The 22,256-nt window shown below is 36.7% G+C and overlaps 1 protein-coding gene across 1 annotated transcript in view; it reads left to right on the top strand.

The window, feature by feature from the left end:
- Positions 1-21,960, top strand: part of TSPAN2 (tetraspanin 2) — a 56,585-nt gene extending 34,625 nt beyond the window's left edge. The window contains exons 3-8 of the mRNA XM_032218344.1: positions 11,296-11,393; positions 12,231-12,305; positions 12,888-12,983; positions 16,561-16,632; positions 19,169-19,252; positions 20,898-21,960. Coding sequence (XP_032074235.1) covers positions 11,296-11,393; positions 12,231-12,305; positions 12,888-12,983; positions 16,561-16,632; positions 19,169-19,252; positions 20,898-20,963 — 491 coding nt within the window. The 3' untranslated portion in view covers positions 20,964-21,960. The remainder of the gene's footprint in view (positions 1-11,295; positions 11,394-12,230; positions 12,306-12,887; positions 12,984-16,560; positions 16,633-19,168; positions 19,253-20,897) is intronic.
- Positions 21,961-22,256: the final 296 nt, after the last annotated feature.

Below are 22,256 nucleotides of genomic sequence, written 5' to 3'. Positions count from 1 at the left end.
TCTAGGATACTCACTATTTTCTAGTTGAAACTATAGTGAAGTCTTTAGTGGTTTGTGTGCTATGGTGATGCCATGTGGTTGTAATAGTCTGTAGTTGTTTTTGGAATGTTTTTAATATATGGCAGTATTATCTTTTTCACAACATGTGTTGGCTGTGCTTTGAGGGGTTGAGTGGTCAGCCACTTTGATAAGGTTGTGTGGGTATCCATTTTGTTATATATTGCATTAAGCAACAACAAGCAACAACATTAAGCAAAGATGTATATTACATTAAGCAACAACCAAACCAAAACATTTGGGAATTCTTGGATAGAAATTGTCTTCTTCCTAGCCTTCTTAGCATCTCTTAACTTTTCTGTTGGTTCATTTGACAAGAATGCTCACAATTCTTGTCCACCTTATTATTTCTTGGTGCCAGATTTGCTCTGGGTAAAACCTTAGGTAGGGAGTGGCTACCCTTCCTTTTCCGAGGCTGTTCTGCTGCTGTTTGTTTTAGAAAAACCTTAATGGGACAGCTTGTGCTTTTAGGATATGAAGTCATGTCTGCCCTCAAAGTGAGCAGATTTCCTCCTTGGAAGTGGTGCCCACACAAAAGCGTAGCTAAAATAAGAGCAAGTTTCATCTTGTTTCATCCAGGCCTATTGCAGCTTTCCTTCTCTTGTGAAGTTAAAATTATATTCTGTGCTTTACTACTTATGATTAAACCCTGCTTATTGACTTTGCAAACCGTAACAGCCAAATGAAATTGGATACTAAGGGGAAGAAATTAGAATTAATTCTTATAGGATGTCAAGAAGTTACACATAAAATTAGCATAGGGGAGAAAAAACAACTTTCTTGCTATCCAGAAAGTGAATTATATCAATTCTATGATAAGAAATCACAAAGGAAGGGAAATGTTGCTGTAAGAAAAGGGCATATAGAAGTGGAGGACAGGAGAATGAAATCTGAAAACAGTTTTGGACATACAACACCAAGCCATGTGCTATGACTTACTAGGCTTGTTTCATATGTTACATTAAGCAACAACCAAACCAAATAATAATACAGTGCTACCATAAGCAGGAAAAACCAGTATCTATGTCTAGGAAAACTCCCAGCATTTTTATCTGCCACCTATTATGCAATGATGGTATTTTGAAAGAAGGAAATGAATCCAACAGTAAACAGATCTTTTTCAGTCAATGTGCCTCTACTTCAGGAAAAAAAAACATGTTTGTCTCCTCCCTTTTGCCTTTCCATAAAAGAGGATTCCCCACTCACCACCCTATAGACTGCAACTTGCAGCAAGTGGCATGTGAGACAGGCAATCTGGTTTTTTTCTGTGTCGTGTGCTTGAGCTTGAGAATTCACTGGCTTGTGATGTGGCAGGATTTAGCATAATATGTAAATCTGGAAATAAATATTATTTACTTTCAGATCCCCCACTGTCATACTTTTTTTACATTTAATCAGCTTTAATACAGTTTTGAAGGTAATTCCTGCAGACATATGCTTAAATTAGTAGCTTTCTACTTTACTAAATAAGGAACAAGTCTAGTATTTTATAACATGGGTGTTTTGAAAAGAGGCAAGGTATTGGTTGGGACCTAAGTTTCATTTGAACTTTAACCCAGGCTCTGTAAGTTAAGAAACCATGAGTCCTAGTTTGGCCAACCGGGTGATTGTGGGCTACTCACTTTCTCTCGGTCCAAGGAAAAAAACAGAAGAGGAAATGTCTTCTGAATAATTTTACCAAGCATACTGCGGGGACTTGTCTAGGCAGTCTCTGAGAATCGATTAAACGGGGTGGGGAGGGAATGATGTCATTTCAAACAATGTGTGTAGCATGCTGTTTGGGTCACAGTGCCTACCTGAAAAGGTGGATTGAATTATTCTGATCTGTGATGAACAAGGAGATGAAACAGTGCTAAGGCTGTCTGAGTCTGTCCTCCTCCTTTTCCATAATGTAATAACTATTGTAAAAGTTAATTAATCATTTAAAGCTACTACTATGAGGCCACTTTACAATGCAGTTTTTAAGATACTGAAATTTCCTTATGGATTTTGTGGGCTGCAGAAAACTAGAGCATTACTGGATAACAGCAGAGAGGGATAGAAAATTTTCAATGGTTGTCTGGGGACCATCTTTTCTTTTTTAATAGGATAAATCTGGCTGCAATAGACTGGCTAGGTAGAGAAATCAGATATTTTTATCCCCACCAAGTCACTTCAACTATCCCCAAATAAAAATTTGTGGTAGCACACATGTTAATGTCCTATACGCCAAATCTTTAATTGTGTTACAGACATTTTAGCAGACATAGAGAAGTTGTGATATAATATGTGTACAATGTTTTTCCACAATTGTGAGCTGATCCTATTAAATGCTTTCAAATCCTACTGCAATTAAATAAGTACACAAATAAATCTAAATAATCCTTTTCTCCAATTCACTGGTAAAATTGTGAGGGAAGAAAGAAAAGAAATATAATTACCTTGCTTCTAATTATATTGAGCCATTAAGTCTCTGGATTCTCTTTCAAAATGAGGTAATCTTAATCTTGATTTCTCTTTTAATATCTGCCTCTTATATGCAATTGCATCTATGGGAGCTGTTTATGCTACAAAAACCTATTTAGAATTCTTGGCAATAAAACTTGGAAAAGCATCCACTACGAAGAAAATAATTGCTGAAACCAGTAGTTTAAGATAATAGTTCTTTCTTGGTGTGCTACTGGCAAATCTCAGCTTCATAGTACTCTCACAATAAAACATGAGCATGCAAAATACAGGAGGCAGTTATAGTTATATAGCTCTTGAAGCTTGAGACACTCCAGTGTCAGCACTTCAAACATAAAGAAGGCAACATAACTCTTGTCTCTGTTCTGTTATTCAAGTGCAAAAGGAATGGCAAAGATGGCTCTATTGTAAACAAGTCCCAAACTTCTAGGGATTTTTATCTTTTTCATTATGTGTTTTGGGCAGGGGAAACATTTATTTAAAAAAAAAAGTTCTGAGCTTTACAAATTTGGATGTCATAATTAAATAGCCTTTCACTGGGTGACTTGAAACAATTTATTTTCTATCCAAATTGACCTTTTGTTATGGTTGTTAGCCACTAAGTTGTATCCAATGCTTTGCAACTTCCATGGAGCACAGCACACCAGAGTCCCTTATCTCCCAAAATTTATCCAAATCCATGCTCATTACGTTAATGGCACTATCTAAAACCAGCTCATCCTCCTAAGCCCCTTCTCCTTTTGCCTTCAATCTTTCCCAATATCATGGTCTTCTCCAATGAGTCCTCTCTTCTTATTTGGTGGCCAAAGTATTTGAGCTTCAATATCTATCCTTCCAGAGAACAGTCAGGGTTGATTTCTTTTAGGATTGACTGATTTGATCTTATTAAGAAAACCAAGGGACTCTTAAGAAACTTCTCCAGTACCACAATTCAAAAGCATCAATTCTTCAGTGAAATTTGACCTTACAGACTGGCTATCAGGATAGTAGTAGATACCTCTGCAGAGTTGGGACCTACATGCATATCCATAATTATGTGCAACACATTTGGAACACCACAAATGACATGTTATTCAAGAGAATTTAGTTCTGGAAAGTTTTTGTTTCGCAATCTGAATAGCTGATCTAACAAGAAAAGTGAATCTTCCAGAGCTCCCTGGAACATTTTAGATGTGGAAAGAGACTTTTTCCATGTGCACAATATGCATCATTTTGGGAGCATTGTGAGGACAGTGACATATTAATGTCATCAGAGAAACTAAGATAGGACTTGAGGCCCTTTTGGTTTGTGGATTCAGGAAAAATTTTGTGAATCAAATTATCATTCTTTACTCAATCCAAAAAACCAGCTAGAAAATGTATCTTTATTATTTAGCGGTTTATGCTGAAAACTCTGGAGGCAGCAGATATTGAAATATTAATAATAGTAACTGATGATGACAATGATGAGTTGGAGGCCACAAAGAGCCAGCAGCTTACAATGCCCATCTCTGGGCAACTTACAAATTGTCTACAAATTACAAAGACAAATGGTTCCTTTCATATTCCAAATTATATCCTATCAATGGAACATAAGAACACTGGAAGTGTTGGTGTTGATGTTTGTCTCCAAGCATATATAAAGGTGCTACAATAAATATTGTATGCCTTATGATTTCTTTGGCTTTGCTTTTCTTTGTTTTAAATCAGCTTGTATATAAACCAACCATATGGCTCCTTATCTAGTTGTCTGTTGTCTGGTCTCTTCATAATGGTTGCAGTTACTAGCTTTGCTAGGAAGGACTTACATCATTAGACATGGTGTAATTGGTGCTGCGGGATTTAAGTAAATTAGATATCAGCTGCATAAACAAGGAAACTTCCTCTGAGGTTAATTATGTGTGGAAACACTAGCTGAAAGTTTGCATGTCACCTTAGAGACAGAGCTCTGAAGCAGAGAAGAAACAAAGAAAGCCCAGCTTTTCTGTCTGTAATATAGAAGTTCATGTCGCCACCAACAATGCTATACACTCTGCGCAGCTGCAGAGTCCTCCTCTCCAACCATCCCATAAGCAGTGCAGTGAGATGGAATTCTGCATTCACCACTTGAGACAAAGACAGTCTTCATCTTCCATCGTCATACAAAGTACTCTTTTTCTTTCTTGCTAGATGTTTGGCCTTGTTGCAAGGCAACTGATGTCTCTGCCATACTCAGATGGGACTCTCTTATTGCTAAGAGCAAATCAAAGGGGAAAAAGCTTTGACCTCAAGTAAGAAGAAATAAGCCAACCCTCCTTTTTTGAGGGGGGGCAATTTTTGGAAAAAAAATAGAACTGAGGTGCTCATGTCATGAGGCAACTTTATTTGACCGTAGAGGCTCTTCCAGGGATGAACACAGAGGATGTGCATCTTCACCATACATAGAGACATTCAGCTCTTGAATAGCATGAAAGGAGCCACAAATATTCAAGCAAGATTTGACCAGGACAAAAAAAAATGAGAAAATTGGCAAATGAAAAATTAAATTTAATTCTATTTAAATTAAAATCTGAATATAATGTAACGTATTAAATACAATTAATGTTATTCTCGTGCATCGAACAATTTTTCATTGATTGTGTACCTTTGCCTTAGTGACAATGGCCACAGAGTAGAGATACCTAAGAAAATTGTTTCTAGTTCGTTAAAACTATGAAACATTGAAAGTCTTTCATATAAGAAAGTAAAAGGTAAAAGTTTCCCTTGCACATATGTGCTAGTCGTTCCCGACTGTAGGGGGCGGTGCTCATCTCCGTTTCAAGCCGAAGAGTCAGCACTATTCAAAGTCGTCTCCATGGTCATGTGGCCGGCATGACTAAATGCCGAAGGTGCATGGAACACTGTTATCTTCCCACCAAAGTTGGTTCCTATTTTTCTACTTGCATTTTTACATGCTTTTGAACTGCTAAATTGGCAGAAGCTGGGACAAGTAACAGGAGCTCATTACGTTATGGGGTGCTAGGGATGCGAATTGCTGAACTGCCAACCTTTCTGATCAACAAGCTCAATGTCTTAGCCACTGAGCCACCACTTCCCTGTAAGAAAGTATAACACTTAATTACTCACATAATGGCCTATGACTATGTTGTTCTCCTTGCTCATGGCAGCCCCTGCAAACTTCTTGGCCTTACCATGGTTTCCCTACAGTGGGGGTTCTTGTCTTCCTTTGAATGATGTTTTACTGCAGGATAGTCCACTCAGAGTTTTGGTAACCAAGCTACCCTTCACTGGTGGAGCTGTTGGCATTTCACTCATATCAGTCACTAAGCCAGACTGTCCTCTTTAAGTAAAGCTTTCTTTTAAGGCTTGCTAATAGGAAACAATAAAAATCTCACTACTCCACCCCTCATTCTCTCCTGGAAGAGCAGGGGTCTGACGCTCTATGGAGGGCTACCTCTAGAGAAGGAGAAGAGTGGCAAATTAGCATTCTTGAACAGGTTTGACCCTGCCTTGCAAAGTTCTAATAGAGCCTGGTACTGAATTGCATCTCTCCCTCTGTTCATGGTGACATCATCTGGAAAATATGAATGAGAGAAATTACTCAAACAAGATAAAGTCATTTTGGACCCATGCATTTTGTTTTTATCATTCACAGTGTATTTAAACCACAGATGGTGAGCTTATGTATTCTAAGAGGCCACAGTGAAGGGCCGAGGAGCAGATTTTTCAAGCTGAACCTCTCTTCCATATAAGGAGTGCCATGCTCCATAGTTGACGTTCAAGAAGTAACTGGAGTTAAATGAAATTGCTGATAGGGCGGTCAGCCTGGACTCCCTGGTTTACAGCATGCAGAAGGCAGTGTATGTTTTAAAACATTTAAAATACATTATTTGTCAGACTCACTGTTATAATGCCTGCACAAAAATATATATTACCTTCAAAAAACATCATATTTTAAATAACTACAGTAAATAACATATTTTTAAAAAAATCTTGTCAAATTATTCATATATCGTGGCTGTGTCTCGGCTAATGTTCAATTGCATTTGGAAGAGAGAATATGTGATTATAGCTTGTGCCATTGATTCTACAGAGTAATTAGGAGGAAAAGAGGGTGAAAGGTTAAAACGTCTTGAAAAATCGTCCATTCTCCAAAGATCAGAACTTTCTGGAAAATAACAAGGTATACATGTACCAAAGATATCTACTAGAGTAAGCATATATTTTAAGGTGGCTTCAAAACTCAGGTTGCAAGCATTTAGATAATAAGGGTCTCTACAGTACATTTTCAGAGTAATTTAATTTATGCATAATGTAGGTAAATCAAAAACTTATTTTGAAGGATCAAAATAAATTATCTGTGTTAGGGCAGCAGGTTTAGTCCTTGAAAAAATGACGTTCTTTTTAACAATAAATTCATTTATTCTAAAAATCATAAAAATAAGAGGTAAATAAAGAGTTAGTCTATTCCGCCCTCTTGTGGTGCAGTGGAGCATTGCATCTATTTCACCTCCAATTGCAAATGGTATTTTCAGATAGTCACCCACGTTTCAATCTGTGTACTCTCAAATCAACTCAGTCTTCATTTTTCCATTTAATGTGATTTACCACAGGACCCTTTTCAACAAGTAAGTGCAGTGATATTCAGCATATTGTATTTCTTAAAGCAGGTTGCTGAATCGTTCAATTCCTAAAATTATGGCTGAAGATGTTCATTTAAAATGAGTTAATTATTAATCATAATACATTTCCAAGATATATAGAGGGAACCATATGCTCTATTCCAAATAATTTTGCTACTTTTTTATTGCAAGACAGATTTTGAGCATTTATTTAGTTTATAAAGTCTGAATTATCTTGAATATTTCACTTTTTTATTTTTTGCAACTTGTCATATTTTCTCTCTCTAAAGAGTGATTAATTAATTTATTAATCAAATTTATAATGGCTTCCCACCTCACAAAAAACACTTCTGGGTGGTGTACAACAATACAATAAATTGGCTTGTCAAGAACTAACTGCTGGGACATGTTGCAGAATTAAAAATGTTTTAATTAATTTCACAATAGAAGACTTCACTTCCTTTCTAAACGGCAGAATACTGACATCAGTAGTAAGTTGAACTAAAATATCTGTAAAAACATTCCCGAACATTTTCTTCATCAGTTTTGTTTTCTTAAAATTCTGCGCTATATTTTTATTCTATTTTTGATAAAATATATTTGAATAGTCTAAATAACATAATCTTTGGCAAAAGAAGCAGGAGGCAAAAATTAAGATCTGTAGTTCTACTCAAGGGGCAGCATTAAATAAAGTGTAAAGATAGAAGCCAGAACTACGAAAATAATTCAGTGGATTGTTCTTAGCTATGTTTTATATATTACTTAGCAGGAATATGAAGCAGCCGTATTTTCTTCATAACCATATTTTCTTTTCTTTATTTTAATTTTTTTTTTATTTTCAAACAAACACAAACACACAAAACATATAACATAAAAACCTCTTCAACTGCATACAGTGTGTCAATTGGTTACAAGGTCTTTCTGCATCCTTTCCATAGTCATCACTTGAGCTTTATCAAAAATCACATATTCAATTCCATGTTTTTTCCATTATTAGTATCATCAATCTAATATACATGTATAGAAATTGTTATAATTGTTAAACATCCATTAAGCATAGCTATTATTATATCCTTTTTATATGAAACATATTAAATTTGAAGTAAATTTATATTATGGCATTTCATTACATCATCCTGAAATCATCCAATGATATTACATCTTTATATTCTATTCTATATAGAATTATTTATCTTTTATAAAAAGGTTTTTCAACATCATCTCCATAATCCTCACTTACAGTTTGTATAAAATTTCATATTATCAATCTAGTATATATAAATGCTTTATTATTATTATTGATCATTTATTTGACTATAACTATTATTACTTTGTCTTATACATAGTACTCAGAATTTAACTACATTTAACTAAATTTTATTGTGACATTTCATTTCATCATCCTGTATCCTTCTAGAAATAGTGCAGTTCAATATCTCTTGCCATTTGTAGAATCTGTATTCTGTTTTCTTGATAAGTCTTATGTGGACGTCTCTTGACAAGTTGTTATTCATTGCATATCTTATAAAGATTCGAAACCCTCTATCTGTTCCTTTCATCAGCTTGACTTTTGTTATTGCTCATGCTTCTGCCGAAATTGCTCTCATTGTTTCTGTAAAATTCTCTCCCCTTTCTTCATCTATATTTTGACATCTGAGATAGAGTTCCAGTTCATCAATCTCTCCTTTCCGTATTTCGCACTTATCATTTCCCTCCACACTCGATTTGCTATCAGTGTCAACAATTTTCTTATCACTTTCATATGTGTCTGTGGTTTTTTGAACTCTGTCCTCAAATTTCATCATTGTTTTATAAGTATTCTCAACTCTTTCCTCCGTACTTTCTGTATTTTGATCTATAATTTCAAGTCTCTTTCCAATTCTTAAATTGAATTATTATTATTAAGATTATTAAGACTTTTTGAATTTCTAGCATAATTCTTTGCAATGTTAGTTCCTTTTCTTCTTCATATTGCACCATTTTTCCAGGTTATAAACACTGCCACTAAAACATCCAAGGCTTTTGCTAGGTTTCAAACAAATTCAGTAAAGTTTTTCAGGTCAAAGCTTTCTCTTTCCGTCAAAGAAACACCTGAATAAACAAGATGTTTTCCATTGACCCTTTCAGTAAACAAAGTTAATAGCTTTGTATTATCAGATGTTGCCAAGCCTCTAGCCTCTAGATGGCAGTGTTACATCCTTTCCCTCTGTTTTTGCCTCTCTTTCTAAGCTCCGAACTCTGGAAGAGAAGAAGAAAAGAGGAAAGAAACTTTTAATCCACAAATACAAAAAATTGAAAAAGTATAGAGGAAGAAAGGGGGATAAAGGACCAGTTCACTTTAAAAGTAAGAGACATTTGTAAAAAGTCCATCCATAGAAAACAAACAAAATTAAAGTGAAAAAGATAACACAATAGTTTTAAACCAGGGTTAATTCTCTGCTTGCTTCCTTCTGTCTTCAATTTTATTTTAACCCTAAGTTTTTTTAGTTTTCTCTTCTCTAATAATAAGGATTTTTCTCACCATTTTGACACACTGTCTCTCCTATTCTGCTTCCATTTCAGGGGTCTGTCCCAATCTTCTGCAGCCATTTTGGCTGCTTCTCTTGTAGCAGGCAAAAAGAGCTTTTTCCTGGATCGATCAGAGGCTTTGTGATGCCCCTGAGATCAGCAGGACGTGCCCTTCTCTATCACCATTCCTTTAGAACGATTTAGATCCAAAAGGATCATCCAGCAACAGAGATATCGACAGCAATCCTGGAGCGCCAAGATTGCATGTCGTGTCATAGCAACGTCAGGCCTCCGAGTTGCAGGAAAGAGCAATACAGAGAAATTTTAAGGACACAGAGTAGTGTTCTTGAATTGTTTAGTTATGAAGGTAGCTTAAAGGCATGTCTGGGTGTCCAGTCTTTCACTGTCCTGTTCTTCCCTAGTTCTCCATGTTTCGATTAAATCCCAAAACAAGACATCAGGAAGACACTTCCTGACTCAATCGTAGCATTGATTGAAGGGGAGAAAGGTGGTCCTCTCCCTGAGAAATTCTTGGAAAATTTATTCTTTCCTTGAAGAAATCATTCATCCAAGTCATGTATCTATAATTCTGGAATTTTAAAAAAGTTATTTATTGCTATTTGGCCGTAATAAAAAAAATCTTACCATCTATCAAGTCTCTACTCTGCCTCTTATTTAATCAAGCAGTGCTGCTGAGAATGGTTTTATTGTTTTCTGTTCAGCTATTTCGGGAGAGAAAGGGAGTTAAGATACCACTGATGCTACAAGAATTATTTAATAAAAAACCAACAGCAGTGCTACTGATCTAGAATATTATAATGTGCTCTTGTAATTTTTTTAACCAATCAAGTTTCTATCACAGTTGTGGATACATTTAAATATCTATAAAGGTAGTACTTTAGTAACCACACTTGGGGCTGGCCAGTTGGTTGTTAAGCCAAATAGTCACCAAGTGAAATCTTGACTGTTCTTATGATCTTACTTCAGCTTTACTTTGCTTTATAGACCTGCAAAGGTCACACCTGCAAGAATTATTTGTAAAATTATTTTTTCATTACTGTTATAACTACAAAAATTTGCAAATGAGGGACTGGTTAAAGGAAGACTATCTGAGTTCTGTTGGGGAGAATAACAGTTTTAGATACAAATGTTACATACTAAAATGTTTCCATGTATTTCTCTGTTCCTGATAGATGGATTAGATATACATCTTGAAAACTTCTAGATATTGCCTCTTGCTATCACTGAGCACCAGGGTGTGGGTAGTTCCTAAAGCCAATGTATTGCATGTAGTCAACTAAAGCAGGGGTCTCCAACTTTAGCAACTTTAAGACTTGTGGACTTCAATTCCCAGAATTCCTCAGCCAGGAAATTCCTGGCTGAGGAATTCTGGGAGTTGAAATCCACAAGTCTTAAAGTTGCCAAAGTTGGAGACACCTGATCTAAAGTGCAAAGGTTCATGCATTCAGTTCCAAGTTGAGTGTTTCAACCCATAGAATTTGGCAAATGCATCTGAAAAGTCCCAGTAAAGAAGGAAACTGGTCACATGGGGCTTCCTAGTGGTCAGTGTAACTGGATAGCTTAGAATGATTTATTTACAAGAAACCAGGACTTGTGGGTCTCCATGGCAACAAAAGTGCTATCTGATTCGTAGCTAATACATTGGAGTTCATAAATAATTGGATAATTCTGTCTTTTCTTACAGGACTGTATGTACTGATAGGAGCAGGAGTGCTGATGATGGCAGTAGGATTTTTTGGATGCTGTGGAGCAGCACGAGAGTCTCAGTGCCTGCTTGGAGCAGTAAGTAATGGACATGTAGAAAAGGGGATATGAGGCCTCTCTCCAATGCGAAATCATTAAGTCAAACATTAGTTAAAATCCTCTGCTAAAGTATATGTATTTTGCTTTACTCCAAGTCCAAAACAGGGAAGTCTGTTTTTAAATTCAAATATCAAACTGTAAATTAAGGTAGCAGTTAGCAGACTGGTATTAAAAACAGAACTATTCTGACATAACAGAGAGCGGATCAAAGCTGCATAAAAGGAAAAGAGACTTTTAAAAAGAGTGGGTGGATCTAACATCATATCCAGTGAAATAAATTACAATTTATTAAGCCAGGACACCTGTTGAAATCAATCTGCTGTACATTGGAAGAAAGAGGAAGGTGGATAGTGTAAAACTTTTCTTTAAACTCAGTAACTTGCAGGTTCCTTTATTATCTACCCGTAATGACCCTTAAGTCCTAGTCAGGACATATTTCTATCTAAGTGGCTATAAGAATTCATGAAGCATTAATTTGCAATTCTGTATTCATTTATTAGAATACAGCCTCTTTCAATGGCTGCATTGAAGAGCAAAACATAAACAGAATTCTATTGCAAAGGCTTTGGATATGTTGCAGTGTTAGAAATGCTTCTTTGATATTTCTTTATCCCATCCTTTCCTTAAAGTGTGAAATTATTCTGATTTAAGGAAAGTTGAGGTAGAACCTTCCCTTTTTGCATCATTACTCTTGTCCTATATAAAGTATTTCTGTTATTAAAACTACTATTTCAAATTCCCAGAGAGTGTGTTTACATGTTGCATTCAAGTTTCCATAAAAATTTAATCTGTAATCTTATCTTCATTCTTTTGTAGTTTTTTACTTGCTTGCTGGTGATTTTTGCTGCTGAAATTGCTGCAGGAGTTTTTGCTTTTCTGGGCAAAAAAACGGTAAGTGAAATACTTATTGTGTACTACCCTAAATATCCTTAACTGAAAAATAGCTTAAATGAGTAAAATCTCTTTAAAATTATGCACAACCTCTAGTTGATTTGGGTGTGTCTTGGCAAATATACAGAAAGAGTTTTTATTGTTTTCTTTGGAGAACATTTTTCTTTACTGCCTAAGCTGATATTTCCTAACTGCATATTCTGTCATTAGTGTGGCAATGCTTTTTATTGCCCAACCTGCCCAGACAATTTCCTTTTGCACCCTATAAGCTATGCGCATCAATCAGTCATGTTGCCAAAAGCCAAAGCCTAGAGCTTGCTTTCTTGTGCTTCCCAAATTGCTACGGGTTCAACCTTCAACTATTTCTATAGAAATAGTTGAAGGTTGACGTATACAGAAATATACGTCTATTTCTGTAAATAGATAAAACTTTATACCTTAAAGTTGACTGCGTTCCTCTTTGTTGCTACCACATTCTCAAGTGAAATCCATGGGTTTCCTGTTACTGAAATTCTGCTGGTTTCTTCACTGCTCTTCATATCTAATTAGAATGTCTACTTGTTGTGGTTGCTATCTCTGCAGGCTGTCAACGAAGTCCAAGCTATCTATGAGAAAGCTTATGAAAACTACATCAATGATCAAAGCAAAAATAAAACACTCATCAAATTTCATGATGCGGTGAGTAATATAAATTCAGAAATTTTGCTCACTAATGTTGCATTTTAGGTGGTTTCAGAATACCATGATTGGACAATGAGTCCAATGATACAGTTTGCATAATGTTTGTCTTTTCCCTTCTTCTGGAATTATTATTCTTATTGAAATCAAGCAAGATTCTATATGGCACCCAATTGGTCATCCTTTCTGTGGATTCTTAACATACTATAATAGTCAGCAACCTCTCCAGGTTTTGGCACACACATTCTTCTAAAACTCCCTAAATACGGAAATTTCCTCTGGAAGACCATAGTAAAACATTAAAGTTTTATTAAATCACACATGACATCTTGGAAGCATTGTGGGCATCATTAGCAGGAAGGCATAGTAAGAGTTCAGCCATAGAGGCTATATTTATTTATTATAGTCATCGTCAATTCAAGGTAGCATGTATAAAACTATTTCCACCGCCATTCTTTTTTTTAAAAAAATATTTATTATAACTCTTTTGGTTTTTGCAAGACTATCTATACCAATATAATCTGTTTTATTCAGGACTATGGTGAGATAAAGCGTTGCCACATGTATTTCTGACATCAGTTGCTAAATTTACTTTTTCCTTAATAGGGCCTAGATCAATCTTTTCTAAAGTGTGGTCTATTGATCACAGTTTTTATAAAAGAAAAAAAATCCAAATGCTTATTGTCTTTCCCCTCTGTGGAGAACTGCTGGATACAATCTCCCAAACGCTCTTAATTGAGAGGCAAAGAGGAAAACCATTCCCTGAAGTTTTTACTCAGAGTGTTGCTAAGCATTAAAAATTTACCTCAGCATGTGCAATAGTGTATCCTCCATTTTGCATGTGTATAATTTTTTTTTAAAATAGGCCACAAACAAACAACACCGCAATGAATTTGCTTCCAGAATTAGATTTGGAGTTGAGCTGTTTCCCTTATTATTAAAAGAGGGCTCACATGCTTATTTTTAGTCATATTGTTACCGTTCGCTTACTTTATACCAGGCACATATGCACACACCTATATTAGAGCCAGTGTAGTATGGTAATTATGTGGCATTAGGAATATTGGGGTTCAAGGCCATCCTCAACATAGAAACTAAGGGCCAGTTACAAACTCTCAGGAAAAGCCACCACACAGGTTATTGTTGTGCAAGTAAAATCTGGAATCCTCCAGATTTGACAAAATATAAACAAAACAAACAAGGTAATAATGGGCAAAAAAATGAAAGGTGGTCCCATGTAGGCTGCCTTGAGTTCCAGAAGGAGGAGAAGGTGGAATAGACAGACAGACAGATAGACAGATGGATGGATGGATGGATGGATGGATGGATGGACACATAGATAGGAGGGAAGGAGGGAGGGGGGAGGGGGAAAGAGAGAGAGAGAGAGAGAGATCGAAGTTATAAGGTCACCCATCTCACAAGAAGTGAGATGTATGGGATACAGCAGAAAGGTATTAAAATAATAAATATATTAAATGCAGTCATACTTTTTTTAAAGAGCAGATCCAAAAGTTTTGATCAGCATTTTCAAATCTATCCAATGCAAGGATTAATATGAATAGAACTCTCAGTATTTATTTGAGTCTTAAATATGTGTCTTTCTTTCACCCAGTGAATCATTTATCCTGTCAGTTGATCTATGCCTCATTTCCTTGGTAGGTTTTCAGTCTTATTAACCACAGAAGCAGCTATAATGCCATGTTTAGAATAACTTTTTACTACACATGTGACCATGTATTGATCCTTCTTAGTTAGTTGTGATAAGTATATAAATCCATGGCAGGGGGCGAGACTTGGGGAAGGCCCAAGAGAGGCCACAGTTTGTTTCTTTTGTATGCTTAGCTGAGCTTGAGTTCTTAAGAGACTTTGTTAGAAACTGAACTTAATCCAATCCAACCTGATTCTACTGCATAACACTGGACAGCCACTCAGCAGCTAATATTCAGGAAGAAACACAAATTCCTTTATTTCCAGTGCCATAAGATTTAAAATAACATGTTGCTTTGCCACAACTATATGTGGACAGTAGGTTAATGGATTCAAAAACAACAGACCCACAAATGAGATAGAAGCTGAGGTGGGGATTTTATTGGATAAAATAGACCAAAAGGAAAAAAAAGTTTAATATACATGATATATTCACAGATAAAGCAATAAACAAAGAAAAAGTAACATTCACTAGAAAAATGTTAATGCAGAAATTCATGTTCCTTCAGCTGTTGGGTGCACTGTCATTATCACAGCCAGTACTGAATGTTCCTCTATTATGTTGGCTAATGTCTAGCACATTTCCTGGACAGTCCTGTGTAAAAGGTTATCCCTCTACTTTGACAAGTTTTTGATTGTTTATGCATACAGTTTATGCCTCTGTTGGCTATCAATTTACACAAGATGCTGGTAGCTCATGATTCAAACACTCCCAGAAGTGATTGAACCTCAAATTAGCAAAGCTGTTTTAAAAAGAAGAGATGTCCCTCTTGAGACGGCTCCATCAGAAATGAGAAACAACTGGAGGCAGGGGGATTGAAGGGGGGAATCTTATCAGCTTGCTTTTAAAAATCTATGGCCTTATGGAGAAGCAAATGTTCCCAATGCCAATAGAAATCTAGAGGACATTTGCTGCATGCTGGAGTTGATAAAGGTTCCAAGTGCTCTTCAAGGGCAGCCTCACGTACAGTATGTCACAATCAAGCCATGTATCAGCCTCTATCTTGCTTGCTTGTTCTCAGCTGCCATAGTAACTGGGAGGGAGGGGTGCATGGTATTTGGGAGAGAAAGTGTGCTGGTGGAGGCATCTCAAAAAAGGGAGTTTTGTTCTCAACATCTTCTGCACATGCTGAAAGTCCGTGTTTGGGTTTGGTCAAGGCCAACCGTCTCTGCATACCAGCTAAATGAGCCCACCTGAAGATGCACCCTACATGACACACTTGGGGATTGGAGATTGGATATTGGGCTGGGGTAATTGGGGGCAGGGATTTGGGTAACTTTTGATAAGGGCAAGTTTGTGCTGTTTTGCCTCAGATATTGCTTCACTTTCGCTGTTTTCATTACATATCCAGTAAAAGTATCTTTTCTCTAACTAACTGGAGTTAGGGGTTTCCTTTCTTGGATGTTGAATGAGACAGGCCTGACACCATGAGATAACTAGGGCATATATGACTGTATGGACCTCCTATTCCAAGAAAGGGCACAATTGGCCCTTTCCACAGATGAAGCTGTGCAAAGGTTTTCCTGGCCATAGCTGCCACTTACTCAAAAGGTAGGAGCTATGAGTATTGGAGGATCCCCTGAATTGCACACAGCTCTTGGATGGAGAATTGCTATCCTATCCAAGGTTAATGATGGAATATCTCTAGACCTAGGCAGCTCTAATTTCCATATTCACACAGATTTGTTTGAATTGAAGTTGATTTCTTTGCATCCATAATTTGGATTGAAGTTATTAATACATGTTATCCTTTGTGATATGTATGAATTCTGAATAATATAATTGGGGTAAACATATTTTGGGTTTTTTGAATCATTTGAAAATGATTGTTTCAGGAAGATTGGTAATACATTATTTCTCTCCCTCCAGCTTCAATGCTGTGGGAAAGACAGTGACGTTCAAGTAAAACCCACCTGTCCAAAAGATATTGGATCGTCTAAAGTAAGTGCCTGTATTCTGTCATGTCATTCTGAGAGGGAAGTCAAAAATAGTCTAGGAATGGGATAAGATATGGTGGGAATATCATCCCCGAAGCCAGAAGAGATGATCTTCTGGACAGGAGCCATTTGGCACCAAAGTAGAATGCCAGCAAGATGACTTCTAAGCAATTTGTTTGCTTTGCCAATTATACACACATTCATATATCTGAAGAAGACTGCAGAATAAAGCAAGCAGTATTTATTGCAGCCAACTTGCTTCTTCGGCCCTTTCAATTTGCTTGCAACCTCCTGGGATGTCAGAACTGGTCATTACCATTTCCTGGTTTCCCTAAAATGAAACATCTTAGCAAAACTTTTTTTTTTAATTTACTTGTCATGCCAGTGAAACTTTCATTCCATAACAAGTAGCAGTATGGATGAATTATCCTCATCAAGTTCATCATGCAGAAGAAAAAATTAACATCCCCAATGTGATCGTGTATATAGTTTGTGGTTTAATTTTTTTTAATAAAATAATTACATACATTATATTGTTTGGTTAATTCGGACCATATAAAGGTAGTCCTCGACTTACAACCACAATTGAACCCAACATTTCTGTTAATAAGTGAGACAGCGGTTAAGTGAGTTTTGATCCATTTTACAATCTTTCCTGCCACAGATGTTAAGTGAATCACTGCCGCTGTTAAATTAGTAACACAGTTTTTAAGTGAATCTGGTTTCCCCATATGAGTCAGTTGCCAAGTGTCTGAATTTTGATCACATGACTATGGAGATGCTGTCGTAAGTGTGAAAAATGGTCAAAAATCACTTTTTCCAATGCCGTTGCAACTTCAAATGGTCACTGTTGTAAGTCAAGCACTACTTATACATGCAAGGATGCTTACATTATTCTTGCAACTTCCTGGATTTAAAGACCTTGTTGATTCCCACACCCTTACCGAGTGGCTTCTTGAGAGGTTTAGCTTAATCTGATTTCTACTCCTGAGCCAAAATTTCCAGTTGACCAGTAAAAGCTGGGGCAAAATAGAATTATATGGCAGACCTAATCAAATGGACTTCATTTTGGTTATGGGAACTTTTATACTAGTTCAGACAAGATAAACTAGACAAACATATAGTTGACAGTCTAATTTTATTTTGTGTGAAAATAAAATTAATTTATGTGAATGTCATAGATCGTGATCGCGAACCTACGGCACTCGTGACACAGGTGGCATGCAGAGCCATTTGTTAGGGCACACGAGGCGTTGCCCTGTCAGCTCCAGCGTGCATGTGTGCACTGACCAGCTGACTTCAGCCTTCATTTTTGGCTGTTTTTCACCCTCCGGAGGCTTCCCTGAAGCCTCCAGAGGGCGAAAAACAATCCAATGCGCAAACCAGAAGTTTGGGAATGGACTTCTGGTTTGCACATTGGGCCATTTTTCTCCCTCCCTCTGGAGGGCACAAAACAGCCCTACAGGCAACCCAGAAGTCCATACCTGAACTTCTGGTTTACCTGTTGGGCTGTTTTTCACCCTCCAAACGCTTCAGGAAGGTTCCCTGAAGCCTCTGGAGGGAGGGGGAACGGCCCTACAGGCAACCTGGAAGTCCATTCCCGAACTTCCGTGTTGCTCGTAGTGCCATTTTTCACCCTCCTGACGCTTCAGGGAACTCTCCTGAAGTCTCCAGAGAGCCTCCGGGGGATGGGGGAGCATTTTCGCCCTCCCCAGAAAGCCTCTGGAACCTGGGAAGGATGAAAAACACCAAAAGTAGGGGGAGGGGAGGGTCACACACGCATGCGTATTGCAGGCATAGAATTATGGGTGTGGGCATGCCCGCACATGACACACCCCCTGCGCTCCCCCCGCTTTTGGCATGTGTTGGCAAAAAGGTTAGCCATCACTGTCATAGATAATGTATGCTATATAGTTCAGTTCCTCTTCATTGATTTTCCTGCCTGCAAAAATAGCTTGTCCGTGCATGGCACCCCACTTTTTGATGCAGTGCAATTCTGTATTCCAGTATTTTGATCCATAAACTGACTCTATGGGTAGACCTGGAAGATTGCATTGTATAACTTGAGAGGCAAAAATTCAGGAAAAGAAGAGAATGAATTTGTAGGCATCTGCAGGGAATGCAAATGAGGAAGCTTGCATTTAAACAATAAGAGGCACGGCTTGCATCCTGACATTGTGAGAGTTGTTCTGCCATTCTGATAAAACCATCATATTCTGCAGATACCCATGAATACAACTATTTCAATGATTCAAGGCTGCTTTGCTGCATTGATAAGAGGAACAGCAGCAAAGTTAAACAAGTGCCATCTTGTTATAAAACGTTTTTTAAAAAAATTAAAGATTTTACAAAAGTATAAAAATAATAATAATCAGTAAGATATTTTAAAAATAAAAAATATTCATACATACATACATACATACACACACACACACACACACACACACACACCTGCCACAGGTAGAGGTGATTGTTGAGAATTCATATTGGTAGATTTAGGAAAGGATTGAAGACTTTAATGTCTTTCCTGTCTTGAACAGAACTGTCTGACTGAAATAGAGACTCTCCTTAATTCAAATCTTCATTTACTTGGCATTGTTGGGATTGCAATTGCTGGAATCACAGTAAGTAATTTTGATTGTATTGACTATCGTTGTCATCGCCATGATCAACAACAACATTGTATTTACACAAACCTGAAATCTTTCCAAGCCATTGAAATTATAGCAGATTACTAAAGAAAACAGAGAAGCACTGTAAGCATCCCTTGCATGAACCTCAACTGGTATGCTGATTGGGGGAGTTCAGGGGGATGAAGAACATCATAAAGTTGCTGAGCTTAAAAAATACTGCTCTAGAAGTTTTGTAAGATGTAACATTCCTTGTCTACTGTTGTCACAATATCATCACCAAATTATGACTTGGGACAAATTATTCAACACATAGTGTCAGAGTGCCAAAATAGAACCAATAGTGAAACTGTTGATTTTCTCGCTATAACAAATGAAACAAAAAATTATATCTGTAATCTAAAGTGAGCTCCCATTACTTGTCCCAGCTTCTGCCAGCCTAGCATTTGCAGTAGAAAAATAGGGACCAACTTTAGTGGGAAGGTAACAGCGCTCAGTACGCCTTTGGTGTTTAGTCATGCCGGCCACATGACCATGGAGACATCTTCAGACACCACTGGCTCTTCGGCTTTGAAACGGAGATGAGCACTGCCCCCTAGAGTTCAGAACGGCTAGCACCTATGTGCGTGGAGAACTTTTACCTTTAATCTAGATATACAGTATGTTTATAGTATTTTAGATCTTTTTTAATATTTTGTATTTTTACCCCTTGTGTTTTTATCACAATTTGAATGCACCATATAATAAATTAAAATATGCAGTCCTGCTCCTACTCTGTAAATAACATGTTTTTTTGGGGGGGGGGGAATATGGATGTTAATTGTTCCCACACAACCAAGACCAGGATCTTGGAAGTAAAAGGGATTTCTTTGAAGTTTAGTCTTCCATATTTATACCACTTCATTATTTCATGTATGTAATCATATTTATATTGTCACTCAACACTAAGTAAGTGACTTTTGGTGGTATACAAAAAACCTAAAAACAATATAAATGAACAAGTTTTATTATGAATAATAGCAGTAATAAAAATAACACCTTTAAAATTGTAAAAGGCACAACACTTAGATAGATAGATAGATAGATAGATAGATAGATAGATAGATAGATAGATAGATGATAGATAGATAGATAGATGATAGATAGATAGATAGATAGATAGATAGATAGATAGACAGACAGACAGACAGACAGACAGACAGACAGACAGACTTTATCTATCTATCTAGGTAGGTTCTGGGATAGGGATGTTAGATCAGGCATTAAAGCAAAATCCCTAGTAGTACTGATGATGTTATTTAGTTTGGTAATAAATGTCTGCAACAAAACAGCCAAGCTTACAGAGCAACAAGAACCCACAGAGTTTTATTTGCCAGTTAGAATAATTCATATGAGCCTGGCTGGGAACATAATAGTAATAAAATAGAATCAAGTAGATGCCTGGAGATTTGTTTTCTTTTTCCTGAAAAGTAAGGAGAAAACAACTTTACACAATACTGTGATCATACTGTGATCTTTAAGTATCCAAAATGTCTAGTGAGCAGAGAACCAATCCAAAGAACAATCACTCAAATTCTCTGAAGCATTGCTGATATGTGGCAAATGTTGCATCCTTTAAAATAATGCTCTCATTTTTCAGATCTTTGGCATGATCTTCAGCATGGTCCTTTGTTGTGCAATCCGAAACACAAGAGACATGCTTTAGAACACTTCCTGTGTCACTTTATTTTGAACCCAGGACTGAAGGAAAAGCTGCAAGAAGTGCTTGCCCACTCAACTTAACAACTGTAATCCATTTTTTTAATTAGGTGTTAATCAACTGACAGAAAAGGGGAGTATTTGTCGAGTTCAAGAGTTTCCTGTGACTGCATTTAAATTTTTAAAACAATTATGACATCAGCAAGTAAGATAGACTAACAATGCCTTTTCAAGACCAACAGTGACATCTAAAACTAAAATTTATTTGAAGTATGACTTTGCACAGCAATGGAGGAATAGGCCCTGTATGTATGCGTGCTTGTTTTGGTGCAGGTGCACTTATAGCTGTATATACAGTCTCTTTGATTGTATGTATGTTTTGTCCGTGTGTCTATATGCATGCATATTTTTGCATTATATGTATTATGCATGCACATGTGTGTATACAAACATACACACACACACACATACTTGGGTACATTTCTTGATACAAAGTTTTTCACAATGGAATCCTCTTTACTAATCATTTTTGGAGAAGCAGATGCCTGTAGAAAAATGAGTACTCGCTCCTATTTTCTTTCACTCTTTGGAATGTCCCATTTAAGATAATGTCAGGCGGGAAAGATCAGGACCACATGTGAAGTTGCAGTTAAAGTTATTTATTAGAATTCTTGCCTATGCACAGGAATCTACACAACTTATAATTAGCACTGCTCTTGCCTTAGATAAGAATAGTCAAAAGTTCAAAAGGGTTACACTTAGTCTAATTGTGGGTACGTAAAGATTCTAGGCTGATTCCCCTTTTGACTCTGCCCCTGGGTTTTGCCTCCGGATAACTATATTTAAAGAAATGTGTTCTGCTTCTAAACAGCTCTCCCCTTGGAAGATTGTGTGTGTCTGTGTGTGTGTGATTTATATATTTATATACAGAATTATTTATATGATAGAGATTGATGGGGAACTCACTGGCCTTTTTAAAGAAAAGCAGAACAAAACCCAAGAGTTGGTACCAAACAAGCAGAGAGCAGTTAAAGCTTTAAGTTCAAAAAAAAACTTTCATTGCGACTGAGACATCCTGTCCAGTCATGATTTTATGTAGCATCTATTAAAAACATGTCTAGGTACCTCAATGAGGAACTTAATTTCACTCAAGAAACTGTTCCTTCCTTGGTTTTTTTCCCCCCAAATTACATTTAGTATTTATTGTCCTAATTATTTTTAATATGAACAAAAAAACCTTACTGTAGCATAATCTAAAATTGATGTCCAAATTATTTTACTCAGTTACTATGATGATTAC

The sequence above is a fragment of the Thamnophis elegans genome, chromosome 5, assembly GCF_009769535.1.
Source record: "Thamnophis elegans isolate rThaEle1 chromosome 5, rThaEle1.pri, whole genome shotgun sequence".
In the NCBI taxonomy this organism is placed as follows: Eukaryota; Metazoa; Chordata; class Lepidosauria; order Squamata; family Colubridae; genus Thamnophis; species Thamnophis elegans.
This window is presented reverse-complemented; position numbering and strand designations above follow the sequence as displayed.